Source organism: Adiantum capillus-veneris, chromosome 18 (genome assembly GCF_014529385.1).
Source record: "Adiantum capillus-veneris isolate H3 chromosome 18, ASM1452938v2, whole genome shotgun sequence".
Lineage (NCBI taxonomy): Eukaryota > Viridiplantae > Streptophyta > Polypodiopsida > Polypodiales > Pteridaceae > Adiantum > Adiantum capillus-veneris.
In genome coordinates, this window is record NC_140948.1 from 128442911 (window position 1) to 128461802 (window position 18892).

The 18892-nt window shown below is 44.3% G+C and overlaps 1 protein-coding gene across 2 annotated transcripts in view; it reads left to right on the forward strand.

Annotated features, from left to right (window-relative positions):
- LOC147436388 (putative potassium transporter 12) overlaps positions 1-18892 on the forward strand; it is an 88763-nt gene that overhangs the window by 59269 nt on the left and 10602 nt on the right. For both annotated transcript variants that reach the window (XM_086489297.1, XM_086489298.1), the window contains exons 7-8: positions 9195-9309; positions 9482-9736. In XM_086489297.1, the coding sequence (XP_086345423.1) occupies positions 9195-9309; positions 9482-9736 (370 nt within the window). The remainder of the gene's footprint in view (positions 1-9194; positions 9310-9481; positions 9737-18892) is intronic.

Sequence of the window (18892 nt, forward strand, 5' to 3'; positions counted from 1 at the left end):
TTAGGAAGTCATTTGTGGTCCAGTGTGATGCCTGCGGTAGTAGCATTGGTGCAGTGCTAATGCAAGATGGCAGGGTAGTAGCCTATGAGAGCAGAATTTTACAAGGGCCAGAGATGACCATGCAGGTCTATGAGAAAGAGTTACTGGTTGTGATTCATGCGCTCTTAAGTTGGAAACACTACCTGCTAGGTGCAGACTTTGTTGTCCAAACGGACCATCAGACCTTGCGATACTTCTTGACACAGACAAAGTTATCTGAGAAGCATATGCGATGGGCAAATATCTTGTCCATGTTCCATTTTCAGATTGTGCATGTGGAAGGCAAGAAGAACGTTGTGGCTGATGCCTTGTCAATGAAGCCACAAATTTCAGCTGTGTCAATTCCTTATCATCATGAACTTGATGATATGAGAGAACAGTATGCAAATGATGAAGATTTTGCAAGGGTCTTCGAGCAGCTAATGGATGGACAACGTCATGAACACTATCTTCTTAAAGACGGGTTCATGATAATGCATGGCAGATTGTGTGTCACAAAGCCATTGCGACGCAAAGTTATGGAAGAGAGTCATGTCCCACCGTATGCAGGGCATCGTGGTATCGATGCTACAGTTAAAGCGGTTGAGACATTCTTCTAGTGTCCTACATTGAGAAGGGATGTGGATGCCTTTGTGCGAGAATGCCTAAGATGCCAAAAGGTCAAGTTTGACAGGCAAAAGGCACCAGGGTTATTGCAACCACTATCTATTCCAGATAAACCATGGGAAAGTATTGCTATGGATTTTATCTTTGATCTTCCGAGAACGCAGACAGGAAACGATGGTATTTGGACCATTATTTGCAGATTCAGCAAACAGGCTCATTTTATTCCTGTCAGGAAGAAGATAAAGCCAGATCAGATGACGGAGAACATGCAGTCTCCACAACCTGTACCTAAGGTGCAAGAACAGGTGGCTGAGATGCCAGTCTTTCAAGCTGTACCAGTTCCACCCGCCACCTTTCAGCAGCCTATAGGTGGTTCTAATGGGCAGGGAAGCAACCTACAGGCTATGCAACAGGTCTTCCCACCACCTTCAGTACACCGTGGCTATTTTGGAGGTGGATCGGTATTCCAGAGCATGGTTGGTCATGCACCTGGAAATCAGTTTTACACGCCAGGAACAGTGTTTGGGGGTGCTGAAACGATGATGCCTAACCCCATGTATGGTGTCACGGGCATGCTACCAGGGTTTCAAAGCACTCGAGGCCAATTTGGGATGCCACAGGCAAATTTTGGTATGGCTGGAATTACAAATCAGCAACCAAATATGGCATTTCCAGGTCAAGTTAATAGCGGCCAAGGAACACAGATGAACCCTAATAGTGTTCCCATGTTTCAGTCACTTCCATATGATAATTTAACGCCGCTGGAGAGGCCAACTATGTACAAAGAAGGTGGCAAAGGTGTGTCTTTTACGACCTTTATACGGTTTGATGACAGGAAGAAGGCTCTCTCATTCCTCCAGCAGTTTGACAAGCCCTATGCAGGGGGAAACTTTACAGAGGCTTCAAAGGTCCGCAAGGCAGCCACTTCCTTGACAGGGAATGCGGGACAATGGTGGACAACTTTATTGCTTCAAGGGCAAGCTCCGTCCACATGGATTTACTTCAAGCAGATTTTTGCAGCAGCATGGTTATCTGATGACTTTGAAGCAGATGTCATGACAGAATGGCACCAGCTTAATGCTGCCACTTGCAGAAATCTGGATGATTACAATCGGAAGTTTTGGAAAGCTCTACGTCCAGTAACTTCCTATAGGTTTGTGCCATTGACAAAACAGATTGAAAAATACTGTTGTGGCCTACCTAAAGGATTGAGAAAGTACTGTATGAAGACAAAAGTCACTACTTTGACGCAGCTCATTGAGGTAGCAAACACTGGCAATGGTTTGCTCAAGGGAGAAGATTGTGAATTTAACACTGGCGTCAAGGCAGGATTAGGCAAGAAAAATTCAGCCAAGAAGCACGTTCCCAATGCGGCTCCTAAAGGGACTCAGGAGTCAGCCAACGCAGGGAAAGATAAAGCTACGGCTGAATCAGAAAAGGGACCAGCAAAGAAATGGAAAAGACGTTTTCCTCGCAACTCAGAAGAGCAAAAGAAGGTCCTTAGGACAGAGAACAAATGCTTTATATGTGAGCAGCCTGGCCACATTGCTTACAATTGTCCTACAAAGAAAAGGCCATCTACTTCTGATGGCAAGGAAGACAAGAAAGGAAAGAAGCCCATGGCTGGTCTAGTCCCAGATATGGTGGGCGACAAGCCAAATTCAGATGCAAGTGAACTTTGCAGGGCATGGGGAAAGGTCAGGGATCAAACAGTGCTTATCTTCTTTGACCCAGGGGCCAAAGCCAACTTTATTTCCCCAGAATTGGCTTCGAAGTTGGGAATCAGACCTGAAGAGATGGGGTATATAGCAATGTCCTGGCCATACAGAGGCTGTGACACCCATCATTGGAAAGTTGCGTCTACATATCCAGTCCTATGTAGATGCTGAAGAATTTTACATCATGCCACTGGACGGATGTGATGTGTTGTTAAATATTCCTTGGTTATTTCGTGTACAGGGAATCATGGATGCCTACAACAAAAAGATCACTGTACAGAGCAGGGGAAAGACTCACATTCTGGATGTAAAGCTTCAAGGGGAGTCTATTCCCACTGTATCAGCTTCTGCTATTAGATCTAAAGAGTGGGTACCATCAGATCCGCATTAGATCAGAGGATGTGCACAAGACTGCTTTTAGAACGACGTTTGGCCTTTACACATCGTCGCGATTTGAAATTAAAGGAGAACGATTGGGTGCTCTTACATTTTGAGAAGGCACGCCTGAGAAAGAAAAAGAGAAAGGAGCGGCTTTTTCTAAAGCTTAGCATGAGATACTATGGACCTGTCCAGATAACCGAAAAGATAGATGATGTCTGCTTTATACTGAAGCTGCAATGCTTTTCATGTGAGTCTCTTGAAGCCTTTTAAAGGCGATGTGCCCAATGATGGGGAGCCAGATGAGCAACCCGAAGTGGAGGAAAGCGAGAAGATACTCGTTCCAGAACAGATATTGGCACATAAAGATAGAAAGATAAAAGGTAAAGCGATAAGGTGGTTCTTGGTTAAATTCAAGAACTATTCCGCATTGGATGCGAAGTGGATGGAGGAGGAGGACCTGGCGGATACTCCTTAGATTGTGAACCTTTACCCTGAAGCATTCGGTGTAGCATAGTCTACTCCTAGAACTTGCACAAGAGGGGAGTCGCTCCACCCCTTTGTCAACAGATTGCCCCAATTTTTGATAATAGAGTCATTGATGTCCCTATTGGGTTTCAGGGATACTGTGAGCTGACAGTATTCTACTGTATGACTTTAAGATTTGGAATTCCCGATAATATGATATTGATTTGTACGTGACTTGTTTAAGTGCAAGAACTGATAGACAAAATGACTGCAGCATTTCGGTCTGATAAATATCTATTGACATGATTGCAATAAGGATTAGTTAATCGGGCATCTGAGAGGTCCCGACTGGATCTAGATGCGATTGCTAACTACGTTGCCGATTAATCATGGTCTGAGATTCAAATGAATTTCGAATGTGATTTGTCATGTGATGTCGTGTGATGTGAATGTTGATTGGTACATGTGCTAGAGGTGTTTTCCTAGTGCATCGGTACTAACAGTCAGTGTCTGCTAAGACAGTTTATGGCCTCTGTCTGTTTTGCAGGCGCAATCAAGGGTGATCACAATGCTTTCAAGAGGGGGGTATGTCACAAATTGGTGATGTTGCATGCCCGGACACAATCACAGCAAGCTGTATACAGGCCAACAGAACGCGGAAACAGTGCTGACGTGGCAGACCCGGATTTTTTGGCGTGATTTTTGCTGAGTGCTTACGTGGCAGAGTGTACGGATTTTCGCTTTTTACGCTACTGTACGGAGATCCCAGATTTGCGTTGAACTGCTTTTGAAGCCTATTGCTTTAATTTTAGCAAGGCTTTGAGGATAAACTGCTATATTTTTAGAAGCTTTTGGATTACTGCTTTTGGGGCTCTGTCCTTGGGCATCCCTTGTAACTTATAAATAAGTGGGCAGGGCCCTCACATCTCAAAGCATCTAGACGCAGAGTCTGAGAGTGAGCACCCTCCCACTCTTGTGCTTTGAACACAGATTAATACAAAAAGAAATACCGAAAGGGACGCCAGTCTTTGGGGCCAATATCTCTAGGCACGGAACTCCGCCGGGCCGTGTCGAATCAAGTGTGAATTGTGAACTGTTTTGAAGTGAATCTCTACTGTGTCGCGGTAGAATCTTGACTTGGAGTGTTCAAGTTTGTTACACACTCTCCATGTGAGTCATCCACACAGTCATAAATGTGAGATTGGTGGTATTGTGGCCTCACTTCTATAGGCACTGTTCACGAAATGCCCAAAAGCAACTTAAAGCATAGCAGTTATTCTCACAAGGGGCATAAGCACATAAATCATTTGATGACTTTACTTGGTGCTGGAAAGCACTCAAAAATCATATCTACAAATCGACGCTAGAAAAGCATCTTTAGCGTATGTTGACCATGTCAACGCAATCTCTATGTTGCCACGTTAGCTTGTTCCTACGATCTGTGCCACATCGGCACCTGCTGGCTGCTACGTTGATATCTTTAAATATGGTGCAAGTGGACATTGTATGGCTAGTGGGAAACAATTGCAGCCAAACGGGTTTCTCACGTTGGAAATCTATGTCGGTCAGTCAAGGATTGGTCGAGCTAGTTAGCATTGAATTTTGATGAGTATGGAATCTTTTGTGCACCTACATGGAATTTGGGCCACTCGGCAAGTCACTGACAACTTTATAAGTTGGGAGGGGTTAGAAAACCGAACCATAAGGGGCGTAGTGGACACATGTTAGTAGGAGAGCAACCAGTAGGCCAACACACAATCGAAAAGCTCTCTTCCCAGCTCGGGTCGTTCAATAGAGAGAGGGCTGCATTTTCAGTTTTCGTGAGTGGATTTTCATGTTTGAAGCTTTAACGGAAAGCTTGCCTTCTTCCCTTGTATCATGTAGTGCGATGATTCCGGTCTCGTGCATCTCTCTCCTCCTTACACATATGGTAATGCCCCACTAATTGGGCTTCTCAAATGACAATGTACAGTCTTGTGGGTTTGAAGAGGAACCGGATTAGCTAATTAGCTAATCCGCCACAGGTACACACAATTCCATCGTGAGAATTGCGAAACAAGGGAGTTTTCTCGTGTGAAGACTTGTCCAAATCAAAGTGGAAGTGTTCCATTGCGTGCGGGAGCTCTTGGGACACGCATAGACATGTTTTCTTCGCTCAAAACGATCCAAAACAGAGAATTACAGCTTGCTGCATTTATTTGCAGATTTAGGGTTTCACACCTAAACTGCAAGATAACACCAAGGAAGCCGAAGCCTTGGGGTGGTTAAACAAGAGTTTAGGCACCTGTGTCAGTGACCAAACGGAAAATTACGGCAAGCTGAAATTTACTTACAGCTCACCGGAAAGCTTCTAAAATGCAATGGAATGCATCCTAGACTTGTACTTTTGACCTACAGAGATTTTGGCGTCGTCGTGTTGCCTAAATTGGGTCAAGAACCTGCAATTTCAGCCCTTGACAGGTTTGGACAGCTTGGTGAGAGTTTGGTGTAAGTGTACGGATTGTCGGTCTTCAATAAAGAAATACCGAAAGAGGCGCTAGTCTTTGGGGCCTACAGGGTGTCGGTCTTTGTGTGCGCAGTGACAGTCTAGTTGTTGGACGCATCTGTGTTCTCTTTTTTTCTCAATCCTCTGTGTGAAATTAACAAATAAATTTCCGGTTATAGTTCCACTCCCAGATCTTACAAGATACAATTGCTGGTGCGAGTCTAGCTCCAACTGGACGCCGAGAACTTTGACAAGGCCTCACTTTTATAGGCACTTGGCCTCTTGCTTCTACACGGCTAAAAGCCCCAAAAACAATTGTTCTCAAAAGCTTGTGCCCCTTGCTAAAAGCTGAAACGCTAACTGCTTTCAAAATTTATGCCAAAAGGCTTGCGCCTAGCTGCCATGTCATCAACTTGCGATTTGTGATGCAAATCCCGTCGCGAATTGTGGATTGCCATGTGTCATTTGACTTGCAGTTCAGTGTGGCTCGGAGACTTTGGCTTTCACCCGAAATTCTTTACTTTACTTTAAGCTTTAACACACAGAGAGAACTCTGCAAAGGTAACCTCCGACGGGAATTAACACTTAAAGCACACACACACGGCGTTGTTGTCGATAGACCAAACCAAAATCTGTAGTGCCTTTTAAGTAGTTCAATACACGCTTTGTTGCAAACCAATCCTTTAGAGAGAAGAGTTCTGGGAATTCTTTATTTGTATCCAGCTCGATACCACCCGTTGTGGCAAAATTTCGGCGGCATAACAGCCCCAAAACTTGCCCGAAACCAATTCCCCTACTGGAACTCACTTCCACCGACATTGAACCTCTGTTGTTTGCCCAAAGACAATAGATTCAGCACGCTGTATTTACTGGTTTTTGCCCTGTTTTCAGCCCTAAACAGTCCTTGAACTATCCTCTAACAGTGGGGCACTATTCCCCATGGTTTTGGCATCCGTAAGGCTGAAAAACAGTCCAAATTCTGTGCATAACCAGCACTAAAACCGCACCTGTACGGTGAGGTTATCACCCTCACCGGTGCCTGCTTTTGGAGCAGTAGTTAGCTACTCCTGTTCCTGCTCAGAGAGGCTCTTGCCTGAGCAAAAACGCATATGACCACACAGCTATACATGAGTCAAATGAAGAGCCCTCTTGTGGGGCATCACATTACTGCATGTAGGGGAGAGAGAGAGCAGTGTAAGGTGTGCAAGACATGACTTCTTGCACTACACTGTACATGAGAGGGAAAGCTTGCAGTCAAAAGCTCTTAACCTGTGACACTTTTCAAATGAGGCTTCCCCAGCTACAAATCGAGCACCCCCTCTTCTACATGAGGAAAGTTCATGAAAATGTGCCACTTGGCACGTTTTTACACAGTTTCCTGCTTCGGGCTTGCCGCTTAAAAATCGCCCGACCGGTTGCCCAGTTGACTTTGCGGCAGAGTTCTAAAACGTTCCCCTTGTCATTCCGGAGGTAATGACGCGAACAGATTTTATGGTCCAAAATAGCAGTTCCCTAAATTTTAGGGGATGCTTCCGTTGGACTCCCACCGGTGATCTGACCATCTATCCCCATTGGGACCGAATCCAAAAATGCAATGTAGCCCGGCTGTCAGGTACTTTCCTTTGGTAACCCCACCTTGGCATTGTGTCTTTGTTGAGTTCACTTCCTAGTATCCACCAACTTGCTAAGTGCGACGGGGGTACCTACATGATCTTGAATTGAGCCTAGACATCCTTTTACTATACAAGTTCCAGTGCCGACCAACTTCCCGTCTGCGGGTGAAACTACCGTTCACATTGGCCATACAATGTCCGACCATTTGCAACTTCAAAAATAGGGTCTCAAAACAAAAATCATTGGAAAGAAACCAACAACTAAGGTTAGCAGTTGCCACGTCCTCGTGACATCCTCTTCCTCTTTTTCGTCCACGCGGTCATGCCTGGACACTTGCTCGCTATGCTTTTCCTAATCCCGTGCAGACGTGGGCTTAAACTTCTACCCATCAAGCTTCCCTGTGCTCTGAAGTCTTCTTTGTCGAAAGAAGGTCATTGTAAAAATCTGTGGCTATTTCTCTAATTTTCCTCGCCTTCTAGACCAAGGTATCTGAAGCTCGTGAATCCCAAAGCGGGAAGGACTAGAACTAGTGATCTCAGAAAACTTGCCTGAAACCTGATTACCAAAAAAAGTTCGTATAGATGCTTGTCTATAAAGAGAAAAATCACGTCTTCACTCCTCAAACTCAGAGATCTCCTGTTTGGCTTGTCCTAACCTAATCCACGTGTTCTCTGGCTGTCTCTTTTGCATTCTTCGAAGTGAGGCTAGTCTCCGTTACTAGCATTGCTAACGCCCCGAATCTCAAGCTGCGTATGGGCAATCTCTTGAACGACCTTAGCTATGTTATTCCTGCTCAGCGCCTGCTACGTTGCATTGCCCTCCATGCACATTGTTGTTTGTCAAATCTCCTTTGCTGTCCCAATCAGATTCTCCTCCAACAACACGTTCTCAAGAATCTTGAGTACATGGCTTGCCTTCCTTGATCTGTCACAAATGGATGATATTGAAAGATCCGAAGGACATGAGCTGAGGCTGACTTGTGCAGGAATGAAGGACCCATCCCTGGCGGCAACAGCCTGCAAAATGAGGCGCGATTAGCTGCGGGAAACGTGGCATGTTTCACAAGCCGTACAACCTGATGACGTGGCAGCTAGATCGCATGATGGTTTTGGGCGTGAGATATTTAAGCATCCACTGTTAGTGCTTTTGAGCTTTTGGGGGAGCTAGCTTTGGATCTTAGTAGAGGTTAAGGCTTATAGGCTATTATAATAGCAGAGGCAAGCTTCTAGGCTCATTTTCTCTTTCGGTGATGGTGAAAGCCAAATGGTGGCTCAGCGCGGACGGTGAGAGGGCTGCATGAGAGTCCCTCCGAGTTGGAGAGGCTGATTTCTCCATCGGAGTCTACTACTCCTGTGTGTGCATGTGCATGTGGAAGCATGCATGGGGTATATACCGGGTGGCAGGTCTGTGTATGTGTATGTGTGAGCTGGGCTGAGGGGGTGGTTGGGGGTATGTGGGGAATTTTTTTCGGGTGTGTGTGTGTGTGTGTGTGTAGGCTGAGGGGTGGGGGTGCATGCTGGGGGACTCAGCATGAGGTTGGTGGGGTGGGCTTGGGTGCTGAGTGCAATGGGTAGGTTGTGGGGGTGGGGGTCCAGCGAGACAGGAGAGGGCGAGGGCAGCAGCAGCGAGAGAGATGTCCTGGTAAAGTTGCTTTTGTGTTTTCCTTTTTATAAAGTTCTACTTTTTCTGATTTCATGGAGTTATTATACTGTTTGTGCCTTGCTTGGATGACTGATGTGTTTGCTACAATGTGGTGGAAGCAGATCAAAGGTTTTCCTTACAGTAGTTCTAAATATTTTCACCATATTTGATAGTCAAAATTGCTTGAATTGCTCTGAGCTGCATCGCTGAAAAAAAGCATCCCCTTCTGATTTTTTCGATTGCAGATATCATTTTCCTTACTAGTTTATCCTTGCCTATTGCTCTCTTACATGGGCCAAGCTGCTTATCTGCTGGACAATCCCCAAGGCGCAAACAATGTTTTCTTCAACTCAATACCGGGTAAATGTTATGGCTGCTTGTCTGTCTTTCTCTGCTCAATAAATCTGCTGTTTAATTTTAGAAATCTGAAGGGTTAGGCTTGGTGTGGAGAAGGCTGGATTTCTCTATCCGTGTTTGATGTCAGAACATGCTAGGCGCTTGCTGCAATGATCTTTTTGCATCTATTTTGCAGGGGCATTATTCTGGCCGATGTTTTTACTCGCCATCTCAGCAGCAATGATAGCTAGCCGGTCCATAATATTGGCTACATTTTCTGTTATTAAAATGGCGTTGGCACTAGACTGTTTCCCAAGAGTAAAGATATTACACACATCAAAGCGGCTAATGGGCCAAATTTACATACCAGTGGTCAATGTGTTTCTGATGATAATGTGCGTGGTTGTGACAGCTTGCTTGAGGTCAACATACCGCATTGGACATGCTTATTGTAAGTAAAAAGGCTGTTGTTAGTTTTTATGTTACCCCTAACATGTCTTTCAATGTGAATACTTCAAGCGACCTTCACTCCACACTTCATCTGCATCTTCCAAAGATGAAGTAAAAAGCATCACGCTTCTCTGTAGAAGGGAATGTAAAATCACATATAGAGGATCTCTAATATATAACTCAACTACACAAGAAATACCAGCCACGAATTAAAAAATGTAGCTAAGGCTTCGTGCCAACCACCTCTAAGAGGAAATTGGCTCATTAAGCAGCAAAAGAGAATTAAATCACTGCATGTTTTTGTTGCTGTCCACACCAAGTGTTGCTGCAGAGGGCTGAACATGCTGCTGTACTGTGTTAAACATTAAGCTTTTGGGTCACTAAAGCTAAATGCTGTTGAACCTGCAAGGATAGTAATATTACAACTGCCATGTGAATAAAGGCAGGTTGAGGTTTGTTTCCTTGATGAATTTGCATCGAATTACAAAACGTTGATGGACTAGGGAAGGTATCAGTAAGTGTTTTGAAATAAAACTAAAGATGGCTAGAATACTGCATTTTAGGATGGCCACCGTTGGTTTCATAGGCTATGTTGGACGCACACAATGGATTGGAACATGGATAATGCACACTGACCTAGATAACCCAAAAGGGCTCTTTTAACTTGTAACTCTTATTATGTAGTCAGTACTATGTGTTGATTGATGATGATGGCGTTGATGGTTATATTGTCTTGACTACCATGCCTCTATACCTTGTGCTTTCCTTCTTGGATTCATCTAGGTGTATTTCTCAGTCGTATAGCGGACATCTAGACTACTTATTGTGAAGTTTTCATCCAAGTTGCGACCAATTTATATTGTGTTAAATTTTTCTATCTTCTGTGTGTTGGAAATAGGGTTGTTGGGAAATACACACAGCTTAGAGAAGACGAAGGAAGCTCAAGGCACACATCAGAGAGTATTATTGCTTAGTGCACAATGAAAGATACGATAGCCCTAGCGTGATGGGCGTATATGCAATGCACAAGGGAAAAAACCTCCTAGTGAGAGGAAAAATGCCCCGGCGGTCCTAAGTGTGTTCACACACATCACTACCACATATGTATGGTAACAAATTCCCCCTGGGAGTGATGCGGTGAACGAGAACTGACACATAGAGTATAGGGTAGTGCCATGTCCTAAGGACATGATCAATCCACAAAGGGGAGTAAGCCCAAAGCTTTGCGAAAAGCTTCAAACTTCTCACGAGACAATGCCTTTGTGAAAAGATCTGCAAGGTTGTCCTGTGCTGGCACATAAACTAAGGTGATCTCTCCTGCTAAGAATCTCTCCCTGACATAGTGATAATGCTCCTCAATGTGCTTTGTGCGAGCATGAAAAACTGGGTTCCTCGCAACTGCCAATGTGCTCTGATTGTCAATGTAGATGATGTTGACAATGTTCTGTCCAACACCCAAATCAACCATAAGGTGTTTGAGCCATTCACAGTGCACACTCAACCGTAGTTGTGAAGACTGTCTTGTACTCAGCCTCACAAGTGGAAGTGGCCACGGTAGGTTGCTTCTTGCTCAACCATGATATGCATGAGCTATCGAGCATGAAACAAAAACCACTTTTGGACACTCGCGTGTTAAAACAACCAGCCCAATTTGAGCCCGAAAAAGCATGTAAATCTCGCGGCAATGATCCCCCCTTGGGATAAAACAACCCAAGATGTAAAGTGCCACTCAAGTAGCGAAAGATCCGCTTGATAGCCTGCCAATGCTTAGACCCTGGGCTATGCATAAACTGCTGACCTGTGAGACTACAAACTGAATATTTGGCCTTGTGTTGCATACCGAAGCAAGGCATCCAATAGTAGTTTGGTAAAGAGTGATATTGGCAGGATCACCAGTTTTGTGTGTGTGTGTGTGTGTGTGTGTGTGTGTGTGTGTGGGGCGGTGCTGTGGGTAATGTGTGGAAAAAAACCCTATTGCGTAGGCATTTTTTGGTTTGCCCTTTTTTAGCCTTATCCCAACGCCTAATTTTGTAGACATTTCGACACAACTTGCATATGTATAACACACACGAATGTCATTGCAGTGGTGAATATAGGAGGGCAAGCACAATCAGGAACTTGTATGAAAGCTTTGCCTTGGTTTGTAGAATAGTGAACTAACAGGTTTGTAGAATAGTGAACTAACATCCTTGGAGTGATACTTATGAATTTTTTATCAAGTACAGACCGTATTGTAGATTTTTGGCTTTTAAAAAAAAAAACCTACTAATTTTACGTACCTAACAACTACTTATGAATTTTTTATCAAGTACAGACCGTATTGTAGATTTTTGGCTTTTAAAAAAAAAAACCTACTAATTTTACGTACCTAACAACTCTATCCATTTGGTACTACGTACAGGTCGTACCGAATACGTACCGTACCTTACCACCTTGCTTTGTATATAAAGCGTGAGGGTGATGTACTTCTCATTGTTGTTCTATATGTGGATGATTTGCTGATCACTGGTCCGAATGAGACACATATTACTAAATTTAAGGCTAATTTGAATACTACTTTCAAGATGAAAGATTTGAGGTTGTTGCATCATTACTTGGGCATTTAGTTTAAGCAATGTGATGGTGGTATTTCCGTGTTTCATCACGTTACATAGACAGCCTTATCATCCAATTTCACATTGCGTTTGTTGCACCAAAGAATAAGCCAAACAACCAAAAACGTGCATGTGATCAATAGATGGTTTTCTGTCATGCCATGCTTTATATGGGGTCATAGACTGCAAAGCTTTCGTAGGACACTTGTTAAGTACATAAGTAGCACAGATGATGGCCTCAAGCCAAAACGAATGTGGCAAAGCTTGACTCTTGACCTTACATCCTGCCATCTCGGTAGCCGACTTGTTTTTCCTTTAGCAACACCATTTTGCTGAGGTGTATACGACACTGTACATTGGTGTTTTATCCCATGACTAGCTAGAAATGCTCATGAGACATATACTCCTTCCCTCGATTTAAACCGAGGGTGCCCATAGTACATTTAGTGTAATTTTCAGCCATAGCCAAAAATTACTTGAAGCACATAAACACTTCGAACTTAGCTTTAAGCAGATACACCCATAAATGCCTGGAGTAATCATTAATGAAAGTCACGAAGTAAAGGTAATTGCCCAAGGACGGAGTTTGCATAGGCCCACAAACATCACTATGCACAAGCTGCATAATAAGGTGTGTTCAGTTGCATGCTGTTTAGAAGTGTTTTCTCTTGAAAGTGACTCTTGCAACAGTAACGTGCATAATGCATCAAACTTGACAACTTCTGGATTTCCTTGGGTCATAAGTCTCCAAGTACTAGTAAAAGTTTGGTAAGAATGTGACTAAGCATCAAGAACAGACTGCACAAGGGAATTGTCAAAATGACTTCACCCATAGAAATATGTTGCTCATTAATATCCTTGACACCAGCAAGGAAAGTGTCCATCTCATCTTCCTCATGCATAATCTTCAACTCCAACTCTTTACACAGCAATGCAATTTTAGCCTCATTGCGACTTGCCTAAAGACCAGCCAGAATATCCCAAGCCTGTTTTGCAGATTTTGCTGAACGAATGCAAGTATTAATAGTGTGCTTCACAAACAACGCAATCAATACATGAGCGTGCGCTATCTCTTACATCCCAACAAGCTTGCTCAGTCCTAGGCAAAACACCTCTGGCAACAGTCACCAAAACCTGCAACATCCTCAACATCGCCTACATCCTCAGAACCAGGCGGTATATCAATGGTCTACACAATATTCCAAACGCCCTTTGAAATAAGGACATGTTGCATCATATAGGCCCACATAGGGTAATTGTCCCCATCCAATCTATCCTCATCAACAAAGGTCAGCCATGACGAATGCTTGCACCTGATGTAAAAACTTTTCGAAAAGAGGAGAAACGAAGCCTCACCACCACATGCTATATAGCACAACCCGTAGAAGACTGTAAGGGACCTGTTATGCAGAAAACGGCATTGAAAGAAATTTTGCACAAAATAACGAAATTGCTTGCGCAACACTGCCTGTAGTGGAAACGGAGGCCGAAATGAGCCCAAATCGAAAATCTGAGCAGGCGAAGCTCTACAAGCACTCCGAAGTATTTGTCGACCTGTTGATGCTCACGAAAGCTCACCCAAATCGGAGAAAGTGAGCAGGCGTGTGCTGGCGATGCTGGCGACTATGCATGGGAGGACGCAACCTGCTCTGATACCAATTATTGGAAATAGGGTTGCAAGGAAACACACACAGTTTGGAGAAGACGAAGGAAGCTCAAGACACACAACAGAGAGTATATATTTCTTAGTGCACAATGAAAGATAAGATAGCCGTAGAGTGATGGGCGTATATACAATGCACGGGGGAAAAACCTCCTAGTGAGGAAAAAAATGGCTCAGCGATCGTGAGTATGTTCACACACATCATTACCACATATGTATGGTAACATTGTGGTGCGTATTGTTAAAGTTTATGCAGCTCAAGTGAATACCCAATGCAATCCTATTTATTTATCTTGTCATTTTGGGTATTTATTTTACTTATTTGAGACGGAGTCTTGGTTGGGCAATTTATGTGAGGGATACTTTAGGTGCTCCAAGAGAGTATAGAAGCAGCACTCTAGCCCCATTGTATAATCATCTAATTGGGGCGCTCCTTGCTAGAGATACACTTCTGCATCCACATACAAAGACACAGGTAGGGGAGAGGCAGGCACAGCTTACAATTTTTTTCCAGAGGACGGCACCTTCTCTACTCCCAGATCCACCGAGGAGAGTGACTCTCCAACTGGTTGAGATGAGCCGGGCCAGACGATGTCTGTGTGTTACCGGATGTCGGGCTCCATGACTTCACCACCGACAGATCGAGGAGATCCATACCCGAGAGCGTCGAGCTCCTGAGCAGAGATGAGCCCAGATGGTGGCTCACCCAATTGTGTTCACCCGAGCAGCTTTTGCTCCTGATTCTCCCATGTACCACATCCTAGACCCCCCTATTAGCACAGGATGGAGCTAGCTAACTCGATGCATCTGCATTTTTGTACTACCCTAAGCATATAGACCTCCACACATCCCTAGTACTACAACTCCATCCCCCCCCCTCCCCCCCCACACACACATAGATCCCATCATACACCAAGGTTCTCTTTATTTTGTACCAAAATGGATTGTTGTCTTTTCCAATAGATGGAAGACATATACATATGTATACTTGGTTTGTCTCATAGGCCGGCTTCATATTTACCAGGAAATGGCAACGGAAACTGAAACCGTTGACAACAACGGCAATGCGGGGTATTGGAAAACAGAAACGGGTCTAGAATTGGCATGCCATACACGTGCGCGCGTGCGTGTGTGTGTGTGTGTGTGTGAGAGAGAGAGAGAGAGAGAGAGAGAGAGAGAGAGAGAGAGAGAGAGAGAGAGCTGAAATTTGATTGTGTGCGTGTGTGTAAGAGGAGAGAGAATGCGTATGTTTGCAAGTTTAGCGTAGAATTTTTAAAAATTGAATCCAACCTATTGTATTCTGGGCAAAATGACACATGTACACATTTTTAAACACTACCCATTTGAGCCCCCAAATTAGACTACAGCGTATCTGGAAACCGAATGGGCTGTCTGTCTGCAGGAGGGAAAAAAAAGGGTGCTCTCTCTCTAGAATGGAACTCACTCCGTTTCATGGCATTGCAACGTTTCAGTTGGACTCCCATACCCGTTTCAGCGTTTCAACACATTGGAAGGGCCGTTTCTTGTTTCTATGGCTGACTTCAGCCTCACATAAACATTAAAAAATCTCTCTCTCTCTCTCTCTCTCTCTCTCTCTCTCTCTCTCTCTCTCTTTCGGCTTGGTGATAATGGGTTCGCAATGCGAGAAGAGGATCACGAAGAGGTGGAGTGAACACCAGTGCACGCAATGAAACCGGCCCGTGGGGCGGTAGGCGTTGGCTTTCACCCGAAATTCTTTACTTTAGACACACACACAGAGAACGTGCAAAGGAAACCTGTGACGGGCATTAACACTTAAGCACACACACGGCTCGGAAGCTAGAATGCTCCCAGCAGACGCCGACAACCTGTAGGCCCCAAAATTGGCGTCTCTTTCGATATTTCTTTATTCTTTGAGAGGGTAAATTACAAAGTAGAGTCCTGGGAATCCCTCTAGATACTACCTGATTTGGCTAAATTTCGGCAGCATAACAACCCCAAAACTTGCGCGAAACCAATTTCCCTTCTAGAACTCACTTCCACTGGCGTATACCCTCTGATTCCAGCCAAAAAACAGTAAATTCAGCTCGCTGTATTTACTGGTTTTTGCCCTGTTTTCAGCCCCAAACAGTCCCCTAGCTGTCCTCTGCCAGTGGGGCACGATTCCCAAGGGTTTTGGCGTCCGTATGGCTGAAAAACAGTCAATTTTCTGTGCATACACAACGCTGAATTCGCACTTGTACGGTGAGGTTATGACCCTCACCGGTGCCTGCTTTGGAGTAGCAGCTAGCTACCCCTGTTCTTGCTCAAGGAGGCTCTTGCCTCAGCACCAAAGCATGAACCCACACAGCTGTACATCAGTCAAATGAAGAGCCCTCTTGTGGGGCATCACATATCTGCATGTAGGGGGGGGAGAGAGCAGTGTGTAGCGTGCAGGGCATCACTCCTAGCATCACACTGTACATGAGAGGGAAAGAAAGCACTCCATAGCTCTTAAGCTGTGACAAAAACCAAAATGAGGCCTCTCCCAGCATGAAATTCAGCGCCCATTTTTTTGCATGACACAAGTGCATGAAAATTTGCCACTTGGCACATTTACAAGCATTTTCCAGTTTCGGGTTTGCCGCCTAAAAATCTCCCGACTGGTTGCTCAGTTGACTTTGCGGCAGAGTTGTAAAATGTTCCCCTAGTCATACCGGAGGTAATGACACGAACACATTTCACGGCCCAAAATAGCAGTTCCCTAAATTTTAGGAAATGATTCTGTTGGGCTCCCACTGGTCATCTGACCATCTATCCTCATTTTGGGACACATCCAAATGTGCAATGTGGCCCAACTGTCGGTAGTCCCAATTTGACTTTATGCCTTTATTGAGTTCACTTCCTAGTATCCACCAACTTGCTAAGTGGGATGGGGGGACCTACATGATCTTGCTCTGAGCCTAGACATCCTCTTACTATACGAATTTCAATGCTGACCACTTCCCATCTGCGGATGAAACTACCGTTCACATTGGCCATACAGTGTCCGACCGTTTGCTACTTCAAAAAGAGGGCCTCAAAAATAAAACAAAAATCATTGGAAAGAAACCAACAACTAAAGTTAGTAGTTGCCACGTCCTCGTGACATGGTTAACAACTACCACATCCCCGTGACATACCCCCCTCTTGAAATCGCAAACGTCCTCGATGGCATACCATAAATACACGCCACCGATGATCTTGTGCTATTAACACTCTTTTATCATCGCATGTATCGGCAAGAAAGGTTGTAACACATAGATACAAATGACTTAATGAGGCCTTCATACTTTTGTGATTTCCATCTATTACACTGAATTCATATGTACATTTGGTGTACTAGCTCTATCATTACCCTTCCTTTGCACACGTTGGGTTGGGGCATAGTTAGGTTGTAACCCAAACGCTTCAGGTAAAGCTGCAATACATTTGGTGACTCTGACAGTTCATGCTCTTCCATCCACTTTGCATCCATAGGCGGATAGTTCTTGAACTTCACCAAATAACGTCTTGCAACTTGTCCTTTAACTTTTCTGTCCTTATGTGCCAAAAGTTGCTCAGGTACCAGGATCTCATCAAGTTCCTCAACTTCCAGCTGGTCCTCATCTGGCATATCTTTTGGCACATCACCCACGAAGGGTCTTAGAAGACTCACGTGAAACGCATTATGAATCTTCCACGCATCAGGTAATTTCAGCCTATAAGCCACATCGCTGATCTTGTCAAGCACTTGAAAAGGCCCATAGTAACACATGCTGAGCGTAGGAAACAAACGTTCCTTGCCCTTCATCTTCTTTAACCTTGCCTTTTCGAACCTTAACAAAACCCAATCACGAGGTGATAATAGCAGTTCACGACGGTGACGATCAGCAGCCTTTTTCTATTTTGCCTGAGTCTTCTCCAAGGCAACTTTAATTTTCTTATACATTTCATCCATGTTCTCAACATATCGATCTGCCTCAAAGATCTTGTCCTTTGTATGCAAAATGGGAGGAACTTTTTTGCCGTCTTCAACAATCTCAAAAGTGCTTTGCCAGTTGACAAATGCACCGTATTATTGTACGCAAACTCAAGCATAGGCAAATACTGTTCCCACTTGCCTTTATTATCTGACACATAGTATTTGAGCAGATCTAAGACAATAGAATTAGCCTCTTCTGACTGTCCATCAATTTGTGGATGAAACGAAGACGAGAACTTGAGCGTAGTGCCCATGTTCTCAAACAATCCTCTCCAGAACAAGCTGGTCATGTGAGGATCACGATCACTGACAATCGATTGTGGCATACCATGGTACTTAAACACATTGTACATGAACAAGCGTGCCATCTAATAAGATTTTATCTTCTTCCTGACAGGGATAAAATGGGCCTGCTTGTTGAACCTGCAGATAATGGTCCATATACCATCATTCCTTGTTGACGTTCTTGGAAGATCAAAGATAAAGTCCATAGCAATGCTTTCCCATGGCTTATCCGGAATCGGCAGTGGTTGTAACAACCCTGGTGCCTTTTGTCTGTCAAACTTGACCTTTTTGCAAATTATGCATGCTCGGACAAAGGCATCCACATCTCCTCAAGGTAGGCCAATAGAAGAATGTCTCTACCGCTTTAATTGTCGCATCAATACCACGATGCCCTACATACGGTGGGACATGACTCTCTTCCATGACCTTATGTCGCAATGGCCCAGTGACACAAAGTTTGCCATGCATCATCATAAACCATCTTTGAGGAGGTAGTGCTCGTGATGTTGCCCCTCTTGTAACTGTTTAAGGATCCTTGCAAAATCTTCATCAGCAGTATACTGCTCCTTCATGTCATCTAGCTCATGATGATAAGGAATTGACAGTTGAAATTTGTGGCTTTCTTGATAACGCATCAGCCACAATATTTTTCTT